Consider the following 17,145-nt stretch of genomic DNA (forward strand, 5'->3'; position numbering starts at 1 on the left):
GTAGAAAAAAGCTAAAAACTTACACAATTGTAACTGTGCCGTTTATTATGAGAGTTGCATTCTTTCTGCATTTATTCTCTGTTTAAATAAGCTTGAGGAGGCTTTTTTTCTTTTTTTAATTTTAGTGACCTCTGTTGGTTTAATTTTAAATTTTATGGAATAACTTAGGGACAAAATGACACACTTAATGAAAAATGAACGATTTTCTTTTAAACCTCACAAACATTTCAGGTGGGTTTTGGTATAAGTCCAAAGCAAATGGGACTTGTGGTTGGGTACCCCTTGCTCAAGGAGGTAACTGTCACTCAGAAATGCAAAACCATGCTCAAGGGCTAGATCTGCATTTGTTGCACAGATACACATTTTAGCTGAGGTCTTAGCTTGGGTTGTACAAACCTATGTGGCCCTAGTAGAGACGAAGTCAGTCAGTCATCTTTAGAAAGTTGTAGGTCCATACAGAAGACTATTTCTAGTTTGTAGAGAGGCTGGGCTGAAAACTGCCTTTTGGGCAGCTTTGCTTAATCTACTGTTGTCTGTATTCATTGAAGGGAAAAGATCTGTGGGATGCAAATGATGTAATGGCAAAGTCAGGAATAGCCATAGGACAAGGTAAATGTCCTGTATCGCAATTTTTCTTTTGGTAGTCTTATCTTGGGTTGTTGTTTAGCGTGAAGAAATAATCTGGAAAGGTTGGGAGATACTAACATTTTTGTGGAGCTTGTCATGCATAACATTTTTTGTCCCTTACCAGACTGCATAGTGTTATTTTGCACTGTGGCTCAGTTAGTATATTAAAAAAATAAAAATCAGTCTAGGTTATTTTACATTTTGATCAAAATCTGTGAATGTTTATTCTGTATTCAGACCTAATGATACTGTGGATGAAGGTACAGAGGCCTCACTGCCCAACTCCAGGGATATCACCAGTGAACCCTTCAGAAGAGAGCTAATATCCAACTTGGCTGAGCATATTTTGTTCAGTAAGTGTTACAGTATCACTATCAGCTGCATGTTTTGTTTTGCTGATTGCATGAAGTAACTTGATGTTTGGTAATGTTGTACTTCCCAATTCCCTCCATTCAGGTAACCATTTCATGACTTCACATGCTCTCTTGACAACTCTCCATCCTTTGCCTCCCTCCCTCCTATTCAAAGTTTAATAAACTCTCTTTCCGATTAAGTACAAGCTTCTTACTCTGTTTGTTTTGGTAACTTGTATTCTTTGGACTAGTATATTGAACTTGCTGTACTCTGAAGTGTTTGATTGTCATATTTATACACTGATTTCTTATCACTTCATGTGAGAAGTTACTGCAGTATCTTAATGGCATTATTTAAGATAGCACTCATGTGAACTCCTCTAGGTGCATGGACCAGTGTTGCCAGGTTTTATGGGTTACGTGGTGTATGCTTCATTCAGTAGATCTGTGATTTGAGGTGTAAGAGATGCATATAAAACAATACTTAGCTTAGTAGACATTTAAGCTGTACTCAGCCTTCTTAGTTCAAGTTACTTTAATTTGATTACTTTAATATTGTTACTATATAGACATAATACACTTTGTATTTCGTTCAGAAGGTACGGTTCTGTGCCAGTATTGCTTTTTTTTTTTTTTTTTTTTAAATAATGGGTGCTCTTTGAGTTGGAATGATGTTCTGAACTTCTCAGGTGCTTAACGAGTTTATCTTGTTTATGTCTAGCTGCTAACAAGTCCTGTGCTGTGATGTCTACCCACATTGTTGCCTGTTTACTGCTGTACAGACACAGGCAGGTAAGGCTTCCATGCTGCTTAAATAGCCAAACATTACTTTGGCCTTATTTAAAAAATAGTGTGCATTTTGCTGTTGTATGATACTAATAAAAGAAGAAAGATGCATTTAAATTAAAGTGGGTTTCAGGTAGTCTGAGTGCTAATATTTTAGTTAGTAGTGGATCCTTGAAGATAAGCCATTACTGATGACATGATAATACTCATGTGGAAATAGATTTTTGTAATTCAAAATGTAGTTACACTTTTTTAAAATAATACATTGTTTTGGTTCATTGTATTAGAATTATTTTTTAGATCTTAAACACATTCGCTGTTGAATACGCTAGCAACTCCTCTGTTAATTTGCAAATGAGTTTTGCTGTTCCTTGGTACTAGGATATTATACCATGATGGCAAAATGATACTAATGTTTAACTGAAGTGTTGTGCATGGGGCATGGAAGAAATCCTTTTTCTCCTGCAAGTGTGTTTAGCATTTTTTTCTGAAATTCCTTCTTCCTCTAATCTGAAACTTTTATTGCATGTAAATCGAGAACAAATTGAAAAATAATTGGTCAGATATATAATCTTCCTAGTCGAGGACAGTATCACTATTCCTGTCAGTCCAGTCTTTCCAATTTCCTAAAATAATGGGATCAAAGAAGCATTTTACAATGTGATCTGAAGCCATCTTAACAAAAAACAAGGAAAGGAGTGCTTAAGGAAAAGCTTTTCCTCATGTCCCCAAACAATTGAAGAGAAGTTCTACTAATTACAATATTCCCAGATAATTGATCATTCATTTTATAGCATAGGTAATGGAAATATGATATCTCTAACATGTTCTTAAAGAACAACTTAGGTCTCTGCAGGTTGTGAAATAAACAAAGCAGCAAACAAAGAACTTGGATTCTCAAGTAGCTGCATGTCTTTAAGATATAATTGCATATAGTTTAAAACCTGTGGACTATGTTAGGAATATCTCTGTGAAAATAAGGTTTTCTAATACTACTGTTGTGCTTTGGATTTTTGAAAATTAATGGCTTGTTCCTGTGTTTGCTATATACATGGTTATGTGGTTTATGGATCAACTCCTGTGCAAAAAAAAATTGTTTAACTTTGTGATTCTGATTTTGTTTCTAGGGAACTGATCTTTCCAGGTTGGTAGAAGATTTCTTTTCCATGAAGGAGGAGGTCCTAGCCCGTGACTTTGACTTGGGATTTTCAGGGAACTCAGATGATGTTGTCATGCATGCCATCCACTTGTTGGGGAACTGTATAAATATCACAAACACTAGCCGAAACAATGAGTTCTTCATCACTCCCAGCACAACGATACCTGCTGTCTTTGAACTCAACTTCTATAGCAATGGAGTACTTCACGTATTTATTAAAGAGGCCATTATTGGTATGTGTTGGGGTTTACCAGGGAAAGACTTTCTTGTGATCCATGAAGTCAAAGTATCTGCACAACCTCCCCCACCTCCCATTTTTCATGTAATTTACTTACATATATTTCTTCCCTCCCTGCTTCAGCCTGTGTTTACTCTAACAAAAACAATTTTAAAGTAAACTTGGGTTTGGTTTGTGGAATGTTTCACTCATTTTTCTCATCATCCTTTATCTTTCTTGGAAGTATTCATGTATTGATCAATGCCTTAGGCAAGGCACTATCAGAGTTTTAAGCCAACATGGCAAAACTGGGTCACTAATATTTTCATGAGATTTTGTTTCAATCGGACATAAATTGGACTCAAATGGAATAGTGGTGAATTCTGTCTTTATTCTTCAGTTGCATGTGTAATGTTTGACTGCTTTTAGGCCTAAAGTAGACGAAACAAAATTTTAAGTTTCCTTTGCTATAAAGCTCTTTGGAAAAATAAATTTTGCTTATGTTTGTTTCTGCTCTAGCCTGCAGCCTTCATGCGGTTCAGAGTAGGAGGTACAGAAATGGTACCAATGGTGCTTCTCCCAGTTTGATCAGTCAAGAACACCTGGTCCGGAAAGCTGCCAGCCTGTGTTACTTGCTTTCTAATGAATTTACTGTATCTTTGGTAAGTAAGTAGTTGCATCAATTTTTTTTCTGCTTGTAACTGCCTTTGTTACTTTAAAGAGAATTTATGCTTTCTTCAAGTGTCACAGTTCTGATCTGTTCACTGTAAGTCCAGTCAAATCATAATGGGTATCAAGAGGTTGAACATCGTTTGAAAAAGGAAAATAGTGTTGTTCCCATTTGCTTCAAGGAAATGTCTGAACATTTGAGTGAATGTAGTTCCGTCAGAACAGTTCATCCAAAAGATGTTTGGCCTAAGATAACACATCAATTAACTTGCCACGCTCCTGTCACTACCTTCTTTCCTTGGCAAGGTGTGACAAAATCAGTCGCTCTGGTTTAGGGGATGCATACTGGGTGCACGCCTGCTGCTCATGCAGGTGCTGCAGTGCTGGGTTGAGCCTGCAGTGTTTCTGCTGTGCTGGCTTTAGGCCTTTCCTGAGAAGGAAAAGCTGCTCACTCTGTCAGCTTCCCACAACTTGAGGTTGGGCTTCTTAATACCTTCTGACAGACCTTGTGTCACTTATGTCATCACACCATCACAGCTGTTATCTGCATTCTGCCCGAACTATTTCAATATTTTTTTTACTTAAACAAATACAAGTCTTTGAGAGTACCCAACTCATATGAGTTTGCATAGATGATTGAAATTATGCTGGGAGCTAAGGCTCCAGATTCTAAAGATATTCTTAATTTGCATAGGAGTGCAATAGTCACAGTGTGCCACACCTAGTACTTAGTGGCAATTTTAAACATGGCCTGACTTTGGGTTTTGTTTTGTTACAAAACACTGGAGAGAGCTGATGTTATCTCAGTTTTCAGACACTCTGTATACTTACACTCTGTATACTTGCAATTTTAAGTGCTAGATTTTTTTTTTCTTATGTGTAGAAGTTACTTAGAATTCTAGAGATTCTTGGATTAGTTCTTAAATTTGCACACATATTTCTGACTCGTGCCTTTTTTAAATGAAGCATAAGCCAAATTTAATATTTCTGTCTGGGCCGTAATGTAGCTCAGATGGTGGGGTTCTTTAGTAATCTTCTCCTTCTGCTTTCAGAGTTGTTAATTGATTTTTTTTTTTTAAACTTAGAAAATATTTCTTACATAATTATGAACAGTGTAAAAGAGGTTGTTTTTTTTATTCAGTTTCAAAACACATAAGGGAATTTCTTAGAAGTGTACTTTCCTTTAAATTCCAAATAAATCACTGGTATGAGTCTCAATGATTTCAGTTTTATGATCATTTTATTCCAGAATTGTTAACAAACTAAAATTTGGTTAGAGGAAATGAAAAGGGGAGAATATTTAATGTGGTTTTCTACCAGTGTAGTAATGCATTTCTTCAAAAAACCTGGACAAATTTTAAATATCCTATTTCACTGTAATTTTTTTTTAATGTCTGCCTGTCTGCCAGGATAAACATAAGAGTGGTGCATTGGGATTATGCCAGTAAAAGTTTAATAACTTGCTTAAAAGGAATAATACTGCTGTATCTAAAACATTCATACTGAACAGGGAACTGGTGTTGCTATAATGGCTATAATGGATGTGACTTTTTTCAGTGCATTTCTTTTGTCGTGCAGCCTTGCCAGGTGATATATCAAGTTTGCCATGAATCTGTGGAAAGGCTGATACAATACGGTATTCTTCTGGTGGCCGAGGTAAGGTGATAGAGATACTAAATGAGCTTTGTTTCTTCTACTTGACTTCAGCCGTAGGTAGTTTATGCTTCTTAGTTGCGAGTTTGTTCTAAATATATGCTGTTACCGAAAGTTTGTAACATTCTTACTTTTATAAGCATCAGACACTTGGGTATAGTCATCCCGTGATGCTATGAATGACTCTGTCATTTCATTATACTATTAAACCTACTAAGGAAGACACACATTTTATACTGTCTTGTAAAGTGGGGATTTATTTTGTTATTGGAGCCCTTCCAAATTGTAGCATAGCTACGTAGCTGTTTACTTTCTGCTCTACAGGAGTCAGTAGTCCAGATCTTTTGTGATTCTTCGATTCCTTTGCATCGATCTCAAAATTATTGTAAACCTCCTCTGCTAGCACAGTTTGCAGTTTCAGGGATGTCCTGGAGTTGCTGTGTGGTGCAGTCTGCCAGAGGTGTACAGTGTAAAGAACATCTGGGGACCAGAGGGCAGCTGACTCGGCATACCTTTGCTTCCCAGCCTTTTTTTGTGCACAGCAAACAAACCTTGGCACCCAGGAGGAAGCAACAAAATTTAAAGCGCACATGGAAAAGAGTTAACCTATTTGGCTGCTTTCTTCTTGCAGCTCTGCAGTTTCAAAGGAGGCTAGAGCTGCTTCTGGTATATTTGTTAATGGCTACTGCTTCACTCTAATCTTGCTGCATACCTTTTGATACATTCCATTTTTAATATGTATAACCATAGGTACTATTTACTTGATATACCTGGATATTAAACGTTCTCCTACTTTGGAGTTACTACTGCTTGCTTTTTATCTGAAGTACTGACATATTGTCATGCATTAGATTGTAATCATTATTAGATAAATCCAAAAATGAATGCTAATCAGGGGGTTAGGAAGAAACCTGTATGTTCTGTGCCTGGGGACAGATGAGAAATAGGTGTGAACAGCAGCAGACATGCACCTCTGTCTACTCAAGGGTGAAGCCTGTCTTGAGGGTTCTTCTGTAGGTTTCGGTTGCTGAGTCTGGTACTTTGCTGTTTGTAGCTGGGATATAGGTAGCTATTAGGCAGTATGTAAATATTTGTCTGTGTTGTCTGATATACTCTACCAGTGCAACATTTGAATGCTTAAAAAGGAGATATATTCCATCAGTAAATTTCTTTGAACTTAGAAAACCTCCGTACCTGCTTACTTCTTTTAAAATATTAAGAATTTGCATAAGCAGTGCAAACACTGTAAGCAACAGTTGTTTCATGACTTTGGACAGGTTGGAAATGTTTGTGGGGTTTTTACAACCTCTTTTCTAAGAAAGGTAGCTAGCTTCTGCCCCTTATAATTATTTCAGTTTCTGCTGTCATTAACACATTGATAAATTTCCCATTAAATTGAGCTTGTTTGATCCATGCTTTTTCTAAAATTCTTTTCCTGTGATCCTAGCGTCTACTTCAAAAACTAAGAAATATTCCTAACACGTACTGATCTGTGGTATTTTTTTAAACTTATTTTGTGGCCTTTGCTTCATTCAAAATAAAACCTTTGATCAGAGTGTAAGATTGGATGGATGTCATTCTTCGTTTGCTGCAGAGGCCTTGTTCTTCGGCATGATTATGACAGTAATCACATCTGCAAGGTGTCTGTTATCCATTTGGTTTTAATCTTGCCTGATTCTAATTTCTAAATGGGATAACTGTATGGGGGTCTTTCCTCAGTGACTTAGCACTGGTGACCTTTGAAAAATCTTTCTGTTCTACTACTCTGAGCAAAACAAGTAATGGTGAATGGTTGACACTAAGCCTTGCCTTGATCTTTTGAGTGTGTGTTTACTAGCTCTAAAGCTCATTTCTCAAGATGCTTTATTGATATTGAATGTTGCATCAGGCATTGATCAGTCAGGTGGAGTATTACTGTTGCACCTCAGTTACACCTGAACTTCTGACATACCTGCATTATTGCACAACAGAACGAAATCACTGTTCAAGTACATCTAGTATGTATATATCTGTCGCTTGTGCTTACTGTTTCTGGCAGATTACCTCACTGTGCCCTTGCAAGGGAACTTTACAATACTTTACATCGCACTTTACTATTTAATCATTTTACTAAAATAGATGGGTTTACTGAATAGCTGAAAAGCAAACAATTAACTCTTTTCCCCTCACAATATTCAAGTTAAGAAATTCCACCAATGGTATTCTTGCTGTCACACACTCATCTCAAAAGCTTGAAGAAATGTATACTTAGCTAAGACACCTACCTGCTAATAAGTGTAAATCTGTGTCTTGCTCCGAGGGTGGATTACTGTGGGGCTAAACTTGGATGGTGCTTGTCAGGGTGATTAGCAGAAAGGAGTTGCTGTGATGCAACAGGTGGAGGGGTCTTAATGTCTCAATGTAATCAAGGCTTAAACAATTTGGGGCCTTTGTGATTAAAACTGGCTCTGTTGCAACCAATATCTCATGTGGGGACAAATACAAGAACAGCATCAGCAGAGGCAGTACGTTACCAGTTCCAAATAGCGACTTGTGGCATTCTGCATTAATTGAGATTTTAGCTATTATAATGTAATAAAACAGAGTTTACTACTCTGTCTTTAAGGCAACAGTAATACAGAGGTTAGCAACATCCATGTCCAGATAGCATCTTGACTTTTTATCCTCATGCAATTGAAAACACTTTCTTGGCAACTGCTGCTGCATGGCCTCTGGTAGGAAGATTCAGCAACACTTGCAAAGATTTTCACTTTTATGTCACAGGCAAACTAAAGAAAAACAGTCCTTTTCACCAAATGTCTCTTCTGTCTGCTTATCTCAACCCTGTCTATAATTGGGTCTCACTTGCTTTCATTAAATATTGGTTAATGAATGGACTGATTGAGTCAGATGAGCTTATAAAATAAATCTCTTCTTTGCCTGGATTTGGGTTTTTTACCTGTTTACCAGCTTGTCTTTCAAATTTAAGCAGGATGATCAGGAGGATGTTAGCCCCAGTCTCACAGAGCAGCAATGGGATAAAAAACTCCCTGAGCCATTATCTTGGAGAAGTGATGAGGAAGATGAAGACAGTGATTTTGGAGAAGAGCAAAGAGATTGCTACCTGAAGGTAATACTATCCTAAGGCTAATAACATTGAAGCTTGTTGAAAGAGATACAAACTAGTTCAGGAGGGGTAATGATAATTTTTTTTTTTTTTTTTTTTCTGGTTCACAGTATTAGTCTGTTGTGTCTTGCTACAGTGTGTAAAACACTTTTCTCTCCTTCCCATGAGGAAAACAGCTGAAGAAACATCAAATAGTCTTATAGGGAAGTGGAAGGGCAGTGGTTAGTGTCATGCAAACTGATAAAGGCTCAAGTATCTTAGTGTCTAAATGTTTTATTCTTTGCTGACAACACACACTCCAAAAGTGGCACATTGTACTGGTATTTATTTTCAGCCTAAATTTCACTTCATAGATTGATCATGTTGATTTTAGATCAGTTTCTCACAGAGCTGACACAAACACTCTTTAGGATATCTTGTTAACGCTTGGAAGTATGTCCATCTCTGTGAATGTATGGCAACCCTTTTGTTGGCTGCAAACCAGTATGTCATCTTTAATTTTATCTTAGGAAAGTAGTTATTAATATCCTGGAGGAGAAAAAGGTAGCGTTGATCTGTGATGTGCTGCCTGTTTTATCCCTCATGGTAAACTGCTTTTTTGCTATGCTTTCATAATGTGCTGTGTTGTGCCCCCATACTCCTTTTTGTACTGAAAATTATTTGGGCTGCCATTTTGCTTAGTACTGTGTTGCAGGTCATTTCTTGTTTCCACTGGTCTCTGTCACTTAAGCTCTTGTTGCCCTTTCTTAGGTGAGCCAGTCTCAAGAGCACCAGCAGTACATCACTTTCCTGCAGAGGTTGTTGGGACCTTTACTGGAGGCATATAGCTCCGCTGTTACCTTCGTGCACAATTTTAGTGGTCCTGTTTCAGAGTCTGAATACCTTCAGAAGTTACACAGGCACTTAATAAACAGGACGGAGAAGAATGTTTCTGTATATGGTACGTTAAACTGGTTTTGGAGCTGGATTTGGTTCATTCTGTTCCTCCTAGCACAAGGTAGCCCAAATTCAATTGCAGTTTGTTTATCTCTGGTTTTTCTTTCTTGCAGCTGAGAGTGCTACCTACAGTCACGTGAAAAGCGCAGTGAAAGTCTTTAAGGAAATTGGGGTAAGTGTTCAGTGATCGAATTTGGAGACTGTTAAGTTTCATTTTAATAATGAGCGTGATTTTAACAATTCATAGAACCTGTTCCATGTCAGTTTAAGTTATGTGAACGTATCCCTGCAAATGTATTGTAGGTTTTGAGCATTTTGCTCTCCGTAAAGCTCAGGGCTGTAGGAGAAGAGCACACATTGCAGAACAAGGTACCTCTTGCCCCTGAGAAAACCTGTCTAGATGAGGACTAGGTGTCTAGGCATTTTTATTCCCAGCAAATGAAGTTGCTCTAGTCCATGTCCTTATTGGACATCATCAACAATGTTGGAAGGCTGAGAGCATGCTCGGTGCTTAATGACAGCTAAATCTAAGTTTGAAGGACTGCTTAAATCTTCAAAAAGTATTAGTTGCTGAATTTTGGCTTAGCAGTGATTGATGCTCCAGCAGAACCATCCTAATAGACCTCCAGTGCCCACCATGAGGATACAGATCTTCTTTAAAAGAACAGATCAGTTTGGCACTTTACCACTATAATTTTGAATTTTAAATTGCCTATCTAGATTTTGCAAATGAAGAGTTTCTTTCGTCAGAATAACATGGCTTCCTGAATACCAGATGGGATTTAGCATTATAATTTTGAAAGCATCAGCATTTAAGCAAAGTGTTGCTAGATGAGGGTTTTGAAGTCTTTGTCCTTGAATTCTGCTGTATTAAATAATCTAACACTAGCCTATAGTAAAACCTATAGTAAAGGTATCTTCCTGTAAACTGTAAGAGCTGTGAAGAAAGCACATATCAAATCCATTGTTTAATTCTAGTTTATTCTGCTGTTGGAAAAGTGGAACTAGATAGCATCTGCTGAGCATCTATTCAGAGCATAACATCTGAATTCTTGTTTTCAAAGCACTTACACTTTCAGTTCAGATGCCTTTTGAGTGCGTGTTTTATCCCTTGCTGTTAGGAGCTGGCTGTTTATTATATTTTGTGCTTATTTCTCGGTTTCTCTTCTTCTGTACCACTTGAAGGGCTTCAGCGTTGAGTGAATTCTAATGATATCTAAAGGCGTTGGCCTCTCAGATTTCAAGAAAGAGGAAAAAAAATTTTAAAAAAGTCTTGTAAACGAGGGCAAATTTAGTATAGACCATAAACTTTTAATCGCAAAAGAACAGAGATTCCTTGAACATGGTGGTACTTATATATATTCCTGCTGTGGTTTAGGTTTTCAATCAGACGAAACAAAGAAGAGACACTATTTTGGAACTAAGCACTACGTTCCTACCTCAGCGCAACAGGCAAAAACTACTGGAATTCATCATGAGCTTCATGGTATTATAGACCACATATAGCACCTTTGTCCAGGGACATGAAGACAGGTTTTGAGACTGTGTCAAAGCCTGGGGACATTTGCTAATCCTTCAGAGTGTGAGGTGCCACTGTCTGGGTAAGGCCTTCTCTGACTTGAACTACTGGAAGACAAGTGCCTTCTTATGTATGCATTTATGGGTTTCTTACAGTCCCAATCCTGTTGTAATACAGCGGTACTCAGATGACACTTTGGATACAAGTAATTAAACATGTTGCAAAAAATAAGATAAATGATTAGAATTAGATTTAAAATTAAGAGTGAAGTTTTATCAGTGTTATGTTTTAAATATACTTTTAAAGACTGTAACAGATGCACAAATGCACATATTTGTGATCTGTAGCTAACCCTGAGATCTTGAGTTTAGTGGCAACACAGCTTATGGCATAAACAAGTAACTTTCATTCCAATTCAGTTTTATTGTTTTAACTAAATGGTTTAAAAATTTTGCTTAGGCAGGATATATATTTCATGGATAAAGCCATAGTTTTTCATAAATGTTAACATAAATGCCAAAACTCTAATGAGAATAACAGTTACAGTCATCTGAGAATAATGATCATGTAGCAGATGATTGTGAGAAACATTGTTAGCAGGCACACCTTGCACTATTAGAGCTGTGTAGTGCAGTGGTAAATTGCACTAACCACTGCTGTCATGAAGAATGTGAGAGTAGCGTTCTTGTTTTTATTATGGCATCTGTCATTCAGCCAGATGAAAGTCAGGAGACAGTTGCCTGAATGTGAATATCTTGTAAAAGCGTAGATTATTATTTAATTGAAAAAAGCTATTAAGTTTGGTTTGTTTTTTTTTTTTAATTACTAGGATGTCACTTTTTTTTTTTTTTAAAGTGGAGTAAAGACTTGATTTGGTGAAATAATTTTTAATTTTGGCCCTAAAAATTGCAGCAATAACTTTTTCAATTCTTTGGAAATGAGTGTTCATACTGTATTCTGTTGCTGAGCAGATCTAAATTGGCATGAAGCAGTAACCTCTAGAAACACAGAAATATCATAAGCAATGTACTTTTGATTCTGATCTAACTCACCAAAAAAAAAAAAAAAAAAAAAAAATCACTGACAAAACTGAATGATGAATAAATTCTGTCATATGAAACAGGACTCTGGTCTTGCAATTTGATCCTTTTGCATGGAGGACTTGCACTGTAGATTTCATCTTCTCTTCATGTGAGTGGAGATTGGATTGCAACCTGTAGTCCTGTATTTTAGTACAGCTGATCTAGCTGAAGCAATAACTTGGTGGTATGTGAAGCTGGTTTGCTTGTGAAATGTGTTTTTCCTCATTTAGATTGCCTTCTATATGAGGGAAATCAAACATTACAATTACTGCAATGTTTTGTCTGATTCTCACTTCCTGGCCTTGTGAGCAGAAAATCCCCCAAACTTCATCATGTAGGCTCTGTTGCTTAACGTAAATACGGAAAAGCATACTTGAATCCCAGCACTTGCACTGTTACGCCAGCACAAAACTGATGCACACAATTTGAGTTTATGGGCAAGGAGCTTGCATTTGTACTGCACATTTGTCAACAAGAATACTTCTGTAAATTTTTTTATTAAATGCTATTAATATTTGAAACCTGCAGTTTATAGTTTATTAGCATTATACTGTTAGCACTGTGAGATGCATGTGTTTTGTCACTAAACCAGGTGCTCTACAACACTTAAAGAATTTCTGAACCAAAGCTACATTAATATGGATAGAAACTGACCCTAGGGTCGCTTTTGTTTTTATGTCCTGCTGCTGTCTCAGCAGGATAGCGACTGCATTGCACATAATTTGTTTTGTGAAGTCTACTAGCTATTTAGAAAACAGTTTCATCTCATCCTAGCTAATGTGCACTGTTCATTAACCCAATGAATGCTCCATACAACTGTTGTTGCTGATGGCTTCCATTTAATGTTAAAAAAAGATTAGGTGCTTCTGAATAGTGAGCTCTCATAGTTTACTGCATTTCAGTAAATCTGAAGTGTACTAACAGTGAAGACTGTACGTCAAAAAGATTTTTAAAAATGAAGCAATATGAAGCAAACAAAACTTGAGTTATTTTATTAAGAATGTTCTGCCAACTGATGCATTAGTTACCGTAAAACCCAGGAGTACTGTGGTCACTGGAGTGTTCTGGCTAGGTGTTGCAACTAAGATAACTTACGGCTTACATTTTAAAAAAAAAAAAAAAAAAATCTGGTTAATATAAATCAGTGAGTGGGTAGGGTAATAATGCATGTGAATACACATTAATGAATACATTTAGTATGCAGAGGGAGGGGGCACCTATAAAACTGGTTTAGGTTTTGTCTGAAAAATACCTGCATGTGAGAAGTCAGTACTATGAATCATATGCCACTGGAAGCCTTTGCATTCTGCAGCAAGTGTGTATGTATACGTATATATGCAAGCGTGTATATAATGACACACAACAACTATGCTTTTCCCTGAAAATAAAGCACAGAATATAAAATTATCAGGCTGTAACAGTCAAAACCTAAAACCAACACTTTTGCACTGTATTTACACCTTCGGTGTCTTCTGATTTTATTAACCTCTCATGTTTCCTTTGCTGACAGAATGCCAGCCTGAGTTAATTTTGGTAAAGTTAACCAGTAAAGAAAGGACTGGCCCTGAATTACCACGAATGTATTTTAAGACTCTCCTCTTACAAAAACTTACATGAATTTGTCATTCTTAGGATCATATTACTCAGGTGTGCAAGTCTTTTTGGGCCAGGATCTTTCACGATATGAGAAACTTAATCTTTCCGTATGCATCTTGTAGATCTCACAGTTCTAGAGTGATGAAAATGTAGAATTCCACTTCCCGTGCTGCCACAGCTACCCAGGCCCCCAGGGAATCATAAACTTGTTAATACATTTTCTTTCTACTCACACTGACATCGGAGGCATACCTGCCTTCTCTTTGACAGTATAGCGCTTTGTTCGCCCGTCTTTGATTAGAAAGCATACACACACTTGCATTCAGCTGACTGCCTGCTCTGCAGAGAAGTATCAGAATCGCCACGTGAAGAAGGTTGAGCTGGGAGGTGATGTAAGATACTGCTGCTCTTGTGTTTCTGTGCTAATGAGCCTGATACTGCTTCCTTGAGAATGTTACCATGTTTTACCTGTTACGTGTAGTGCCATGTCTGTTGTAGAAGCACAGAGGTGTACTGGAGTCATTTTAATAAATTAAACTGTTTGCTAATATGACATTTAACAAGCTCTTCTGGTGGTGTTTTTTGTTTGTTTGTTTTTTGTGTTTTGTGTTTGGGGTTTTTTTTAATAATAACCTGCTAAGATAAATCATGCAATAACTTTGTCCCATTCCAGGTAGTTTGTGAAATTAAACCATGAAAAGCTTTTGGTGTAGAAGTATCTCTACCAGTGTATGTACTGGAGCAGAACCATTTAAAAAGCAGATTGAGGTGACATCCTGACTCGCTGTCTGTTTTGTTGCGAAGCGGAGGTGCCATTTTGCTTCTCTGTTTCTCCATCCCCATAAGGCTTTTGTACGTGGCTTCTTCTTTTAAAGTTCCTCTTGCCTTATGGGGAGGGGGGTTCATTCAGAAGCCTGGGATGGCTCTGATGCTGCAGACTGTCCCTTCTCGTGGCAATTTCAAGCTGACCTGGAGTGCAATAAGCACCTGTCAGCAATTCTGACAGCATCTGGCAAATGTGAATCAATTGGAGTGGGGCTTTAATATAATAAAACCTGCATAGATGATCATTACTTAAATTGAGAAGGAGGGGTGCTGTTTCACCCTTCAGAAAAGAAAAAAAAAAAGTTGCAATCAACTGATTCTTTAGGAGGCCTCTAGCAATGTTCACATGCAAGCAAGGCTCGATTAATTGACAACTCTAGGCTGAGGCAGGAAACAAATTCAATTATTGTCAATAGCTTGAATAAAACCCAATTCTGATTGGTGATGACCTTACATGTTATTCTTTCTGTAGATTTCTTCCTATTTCTCAGTCTTTTAAAATCCCAAATGTCAGATAAAGCACTTATGTCCGGTTTTTGCTTAATTCAGTTTTCTTGTAATAAAAGCTTGTCAGGCTTATTTAGAAGGATCACTTGATTTGAGCTCTCTGCTTTGTTCTTTCTTATGGTACACCAAGTTTTCAGCAGCCCTGTATTTTCAAAGAAGGATCCACATTGATCTGAATTGCTGCTTGAAACATTCTCTTTTCAGTCTTTCAATAATTGTTTATTGCACTTTGCATTTGCTGTGAGAGAAGTATCGTCCTTATTAATTCTTCTGTAAGTTGGCCCACCTGTTAAAGTAATTGTCCAAAAAGTATCATAGTTGATGCTGTCATTAGAATATGGAACTATCTGGCTTTTGGGAAGAAATGTGTATGAAACGTTCATTGCTGTGTGTTATGCCGGAGTTCAGACCTGAGAGACCATGAACCCCAAAGAGACTTTTTGATTTTATCTGTCATAAGCCATTGACAGTTACCAAAACAAAAGCTATTTAATTAATTATTGTGTAACTGTTAGTTATACAAATACATGTGTATGTAATCATGCAATGCAAAATTTCAGTAAAAGATGCGTGGCATAATTGCTATGAGTAATTTGCATAAAAAGGGTGTTCTCCAGCATAGTAATAATATTGGTTCTTAAACTGATAGTATTTGCAATCTCTTGGTCTCAAATTACAGAGTGACAGTCTCTGACAGATGAGGAAAACCAGACCTGGAGATCAGATAATGTGTCTAAGGCCATGCATGGGTTCAGTGACACCTATGAGCTTATTCTTTTGCTCCTAATTTACATGTCACTTCTGATGCTGTCTTGTATTTTCATTAGCAAGTGATGGTAATTTGAGGAAAGCTGCATGTGTACAGGTACTACATGGATTTTTTTTTTTTCCCTCTCCTTAAAGCACAATTCACAGTCAGCATGGGGAAGAATTTTGGAGGGGAAGAATTACTGTTAGTAGTGGATGTGATTCTACTAGCATCTGTTCTGTCTCTCGTCTGTTCAGTATCTTCATTAGTGATCTGGAGAATGGAACAGAGTTTGCTCTTTACATTTGTAGATAACAAGATCTGGGAGAGCCAGGTAGTACGCTGGAAGTTGTGATGATCCCAATGGTAATGATACATTTTTTGAAAGATCTGAAGGGAAAAAGAAGAATGCAATTCAGCAGGGGAAGTTCAAGGTATTACAACTGAGAGAAGAAAAACTAAATGCACAGGCACAGGAGAGAAAATAAACTGTGTAGCAATTCTTTGGAGAAAACTCCAATTTACTGGCATATCACAAGCAGCACATAAGTCAAAAGTGGCATGCTGTTATGAAAAGGGCAGACATCGTGCAAAGATACCTTACGCCTGCACATGAATGACAAACACAAGGCAAAAATTTCCAGTCCATTTGGATTGATAAGGCCTCAGCTGGAATACCACATTCTGTTTGAGGAGCTCTGTTTGAAGGATGATATGGGTAAGATGGAAGGGAAAAAGAATGGCTTTTATTTTCCCCCTTGTGGAGAAGAAAAGAATCTGGATTATTCCCTGGATATGGGAGTACCCAGGCTGGATGAAAGTAGTGAATTTAGTCTTCAGTTGCAGTGAAAAGAATCAGGTTAGATACTGCAAAATCTTTTTACTGTAAGCATAGAGAAGCACTGAAATAGATGGCCTGAGCGGGCTGCTGTTTCCCTTGTTCTGGGTGTTGGGTCCCTGTCCCTGCCGGTTGTGCCATGCTGGGTGGTGGTGGTGAGCAGGATGGGTGGGAGGTGAAGCTCCGCCTTCCAGGTCCAGGCGCCTTTCCTAGGCGAAAGAGAAACGGATTTGTGCAGAAGCAGCTTGGTCAGGCTGCTGTGACTGGTGGTCTGGCTGGCTCTCTATCCCCGAGACCCAAGACCAGGAGCAGCTTGAATATAGATTATACTTCTTGTTCCTATAATTGTTCAGGAATAAAATATATGAGGGCATCTATGATTATTAACGATGTTCTGTAAAAATGTTTGCTTAGTGTCTCTGCTGGTCAAGAAGCACATGGAGTGCAAGCACTGATCAGGAAAGAAACAGAGAAGAAACCAGATAACATCACCGTGCCTCTGCCCTGCACCTTAAGTGTTGTGT

The 17,145-nt window shown here is 37.6% G+C and overlaps 1 protein-coding gene across 1 annotated transcript in view; it reads left to right on the forward strand.

Annotated features, from left to right (window-relative positions):
* Positions 1-11,001, forward strand: part of GPAM (glycerol-3-phosphate acyltransferase, mitochondrial) — a 28,154-nt gene extending 17,153 nt beyond the window's left edge. The window contains exons 13-21 of the mRNA XM_009480027.2: positions 865-980; positions 1,702-1,772; positions 2,894-3,158; positions 3,662-3,804; positions 5,390-5,467; positions 8,433-8,573; positions 9,321-9,510; positions 9,620-9,678; positions 10,885-11,001. Coding sequence (XP_009478302.2) covers positions 865-980; positions 1,702-1,772; positions 2,894-3,158; positions 3,662-3,804; positions 5,390-5,467; positions 8,433-8,573; positions 9,321-9,510; positions 9,620-9,678; positions 10,885-11,001 — 1,180 coding nt within the window. The remainder of the gene's footprint in view (positions 1-864; positions 981-1,701; positions 1,773-2,893; positions 3,159-3,661; positions 3,805-5,389; positions 5,468-8,432; positions 8,574-9,320; positions 9,511-9,619; positions 9,679-10,884) is intronic.
* Positions 11,002-17,145: the final 6,144 nt, after the last annotated feature.

Source organism: Pelecanus crispus, chromosome 10 (genome assembly GCF_030463565.1).
Source record: "Pelecanus crispus isolate bPelCri1 chromosome 10, bPelCri1.pri, whole genome shotgun sequence".
NCBI lineage: Eukaryota > Metazoa > Chordata > Aves > Pelecaniformes > Pelecanidae > Pelecanus > Pelecanus crispus.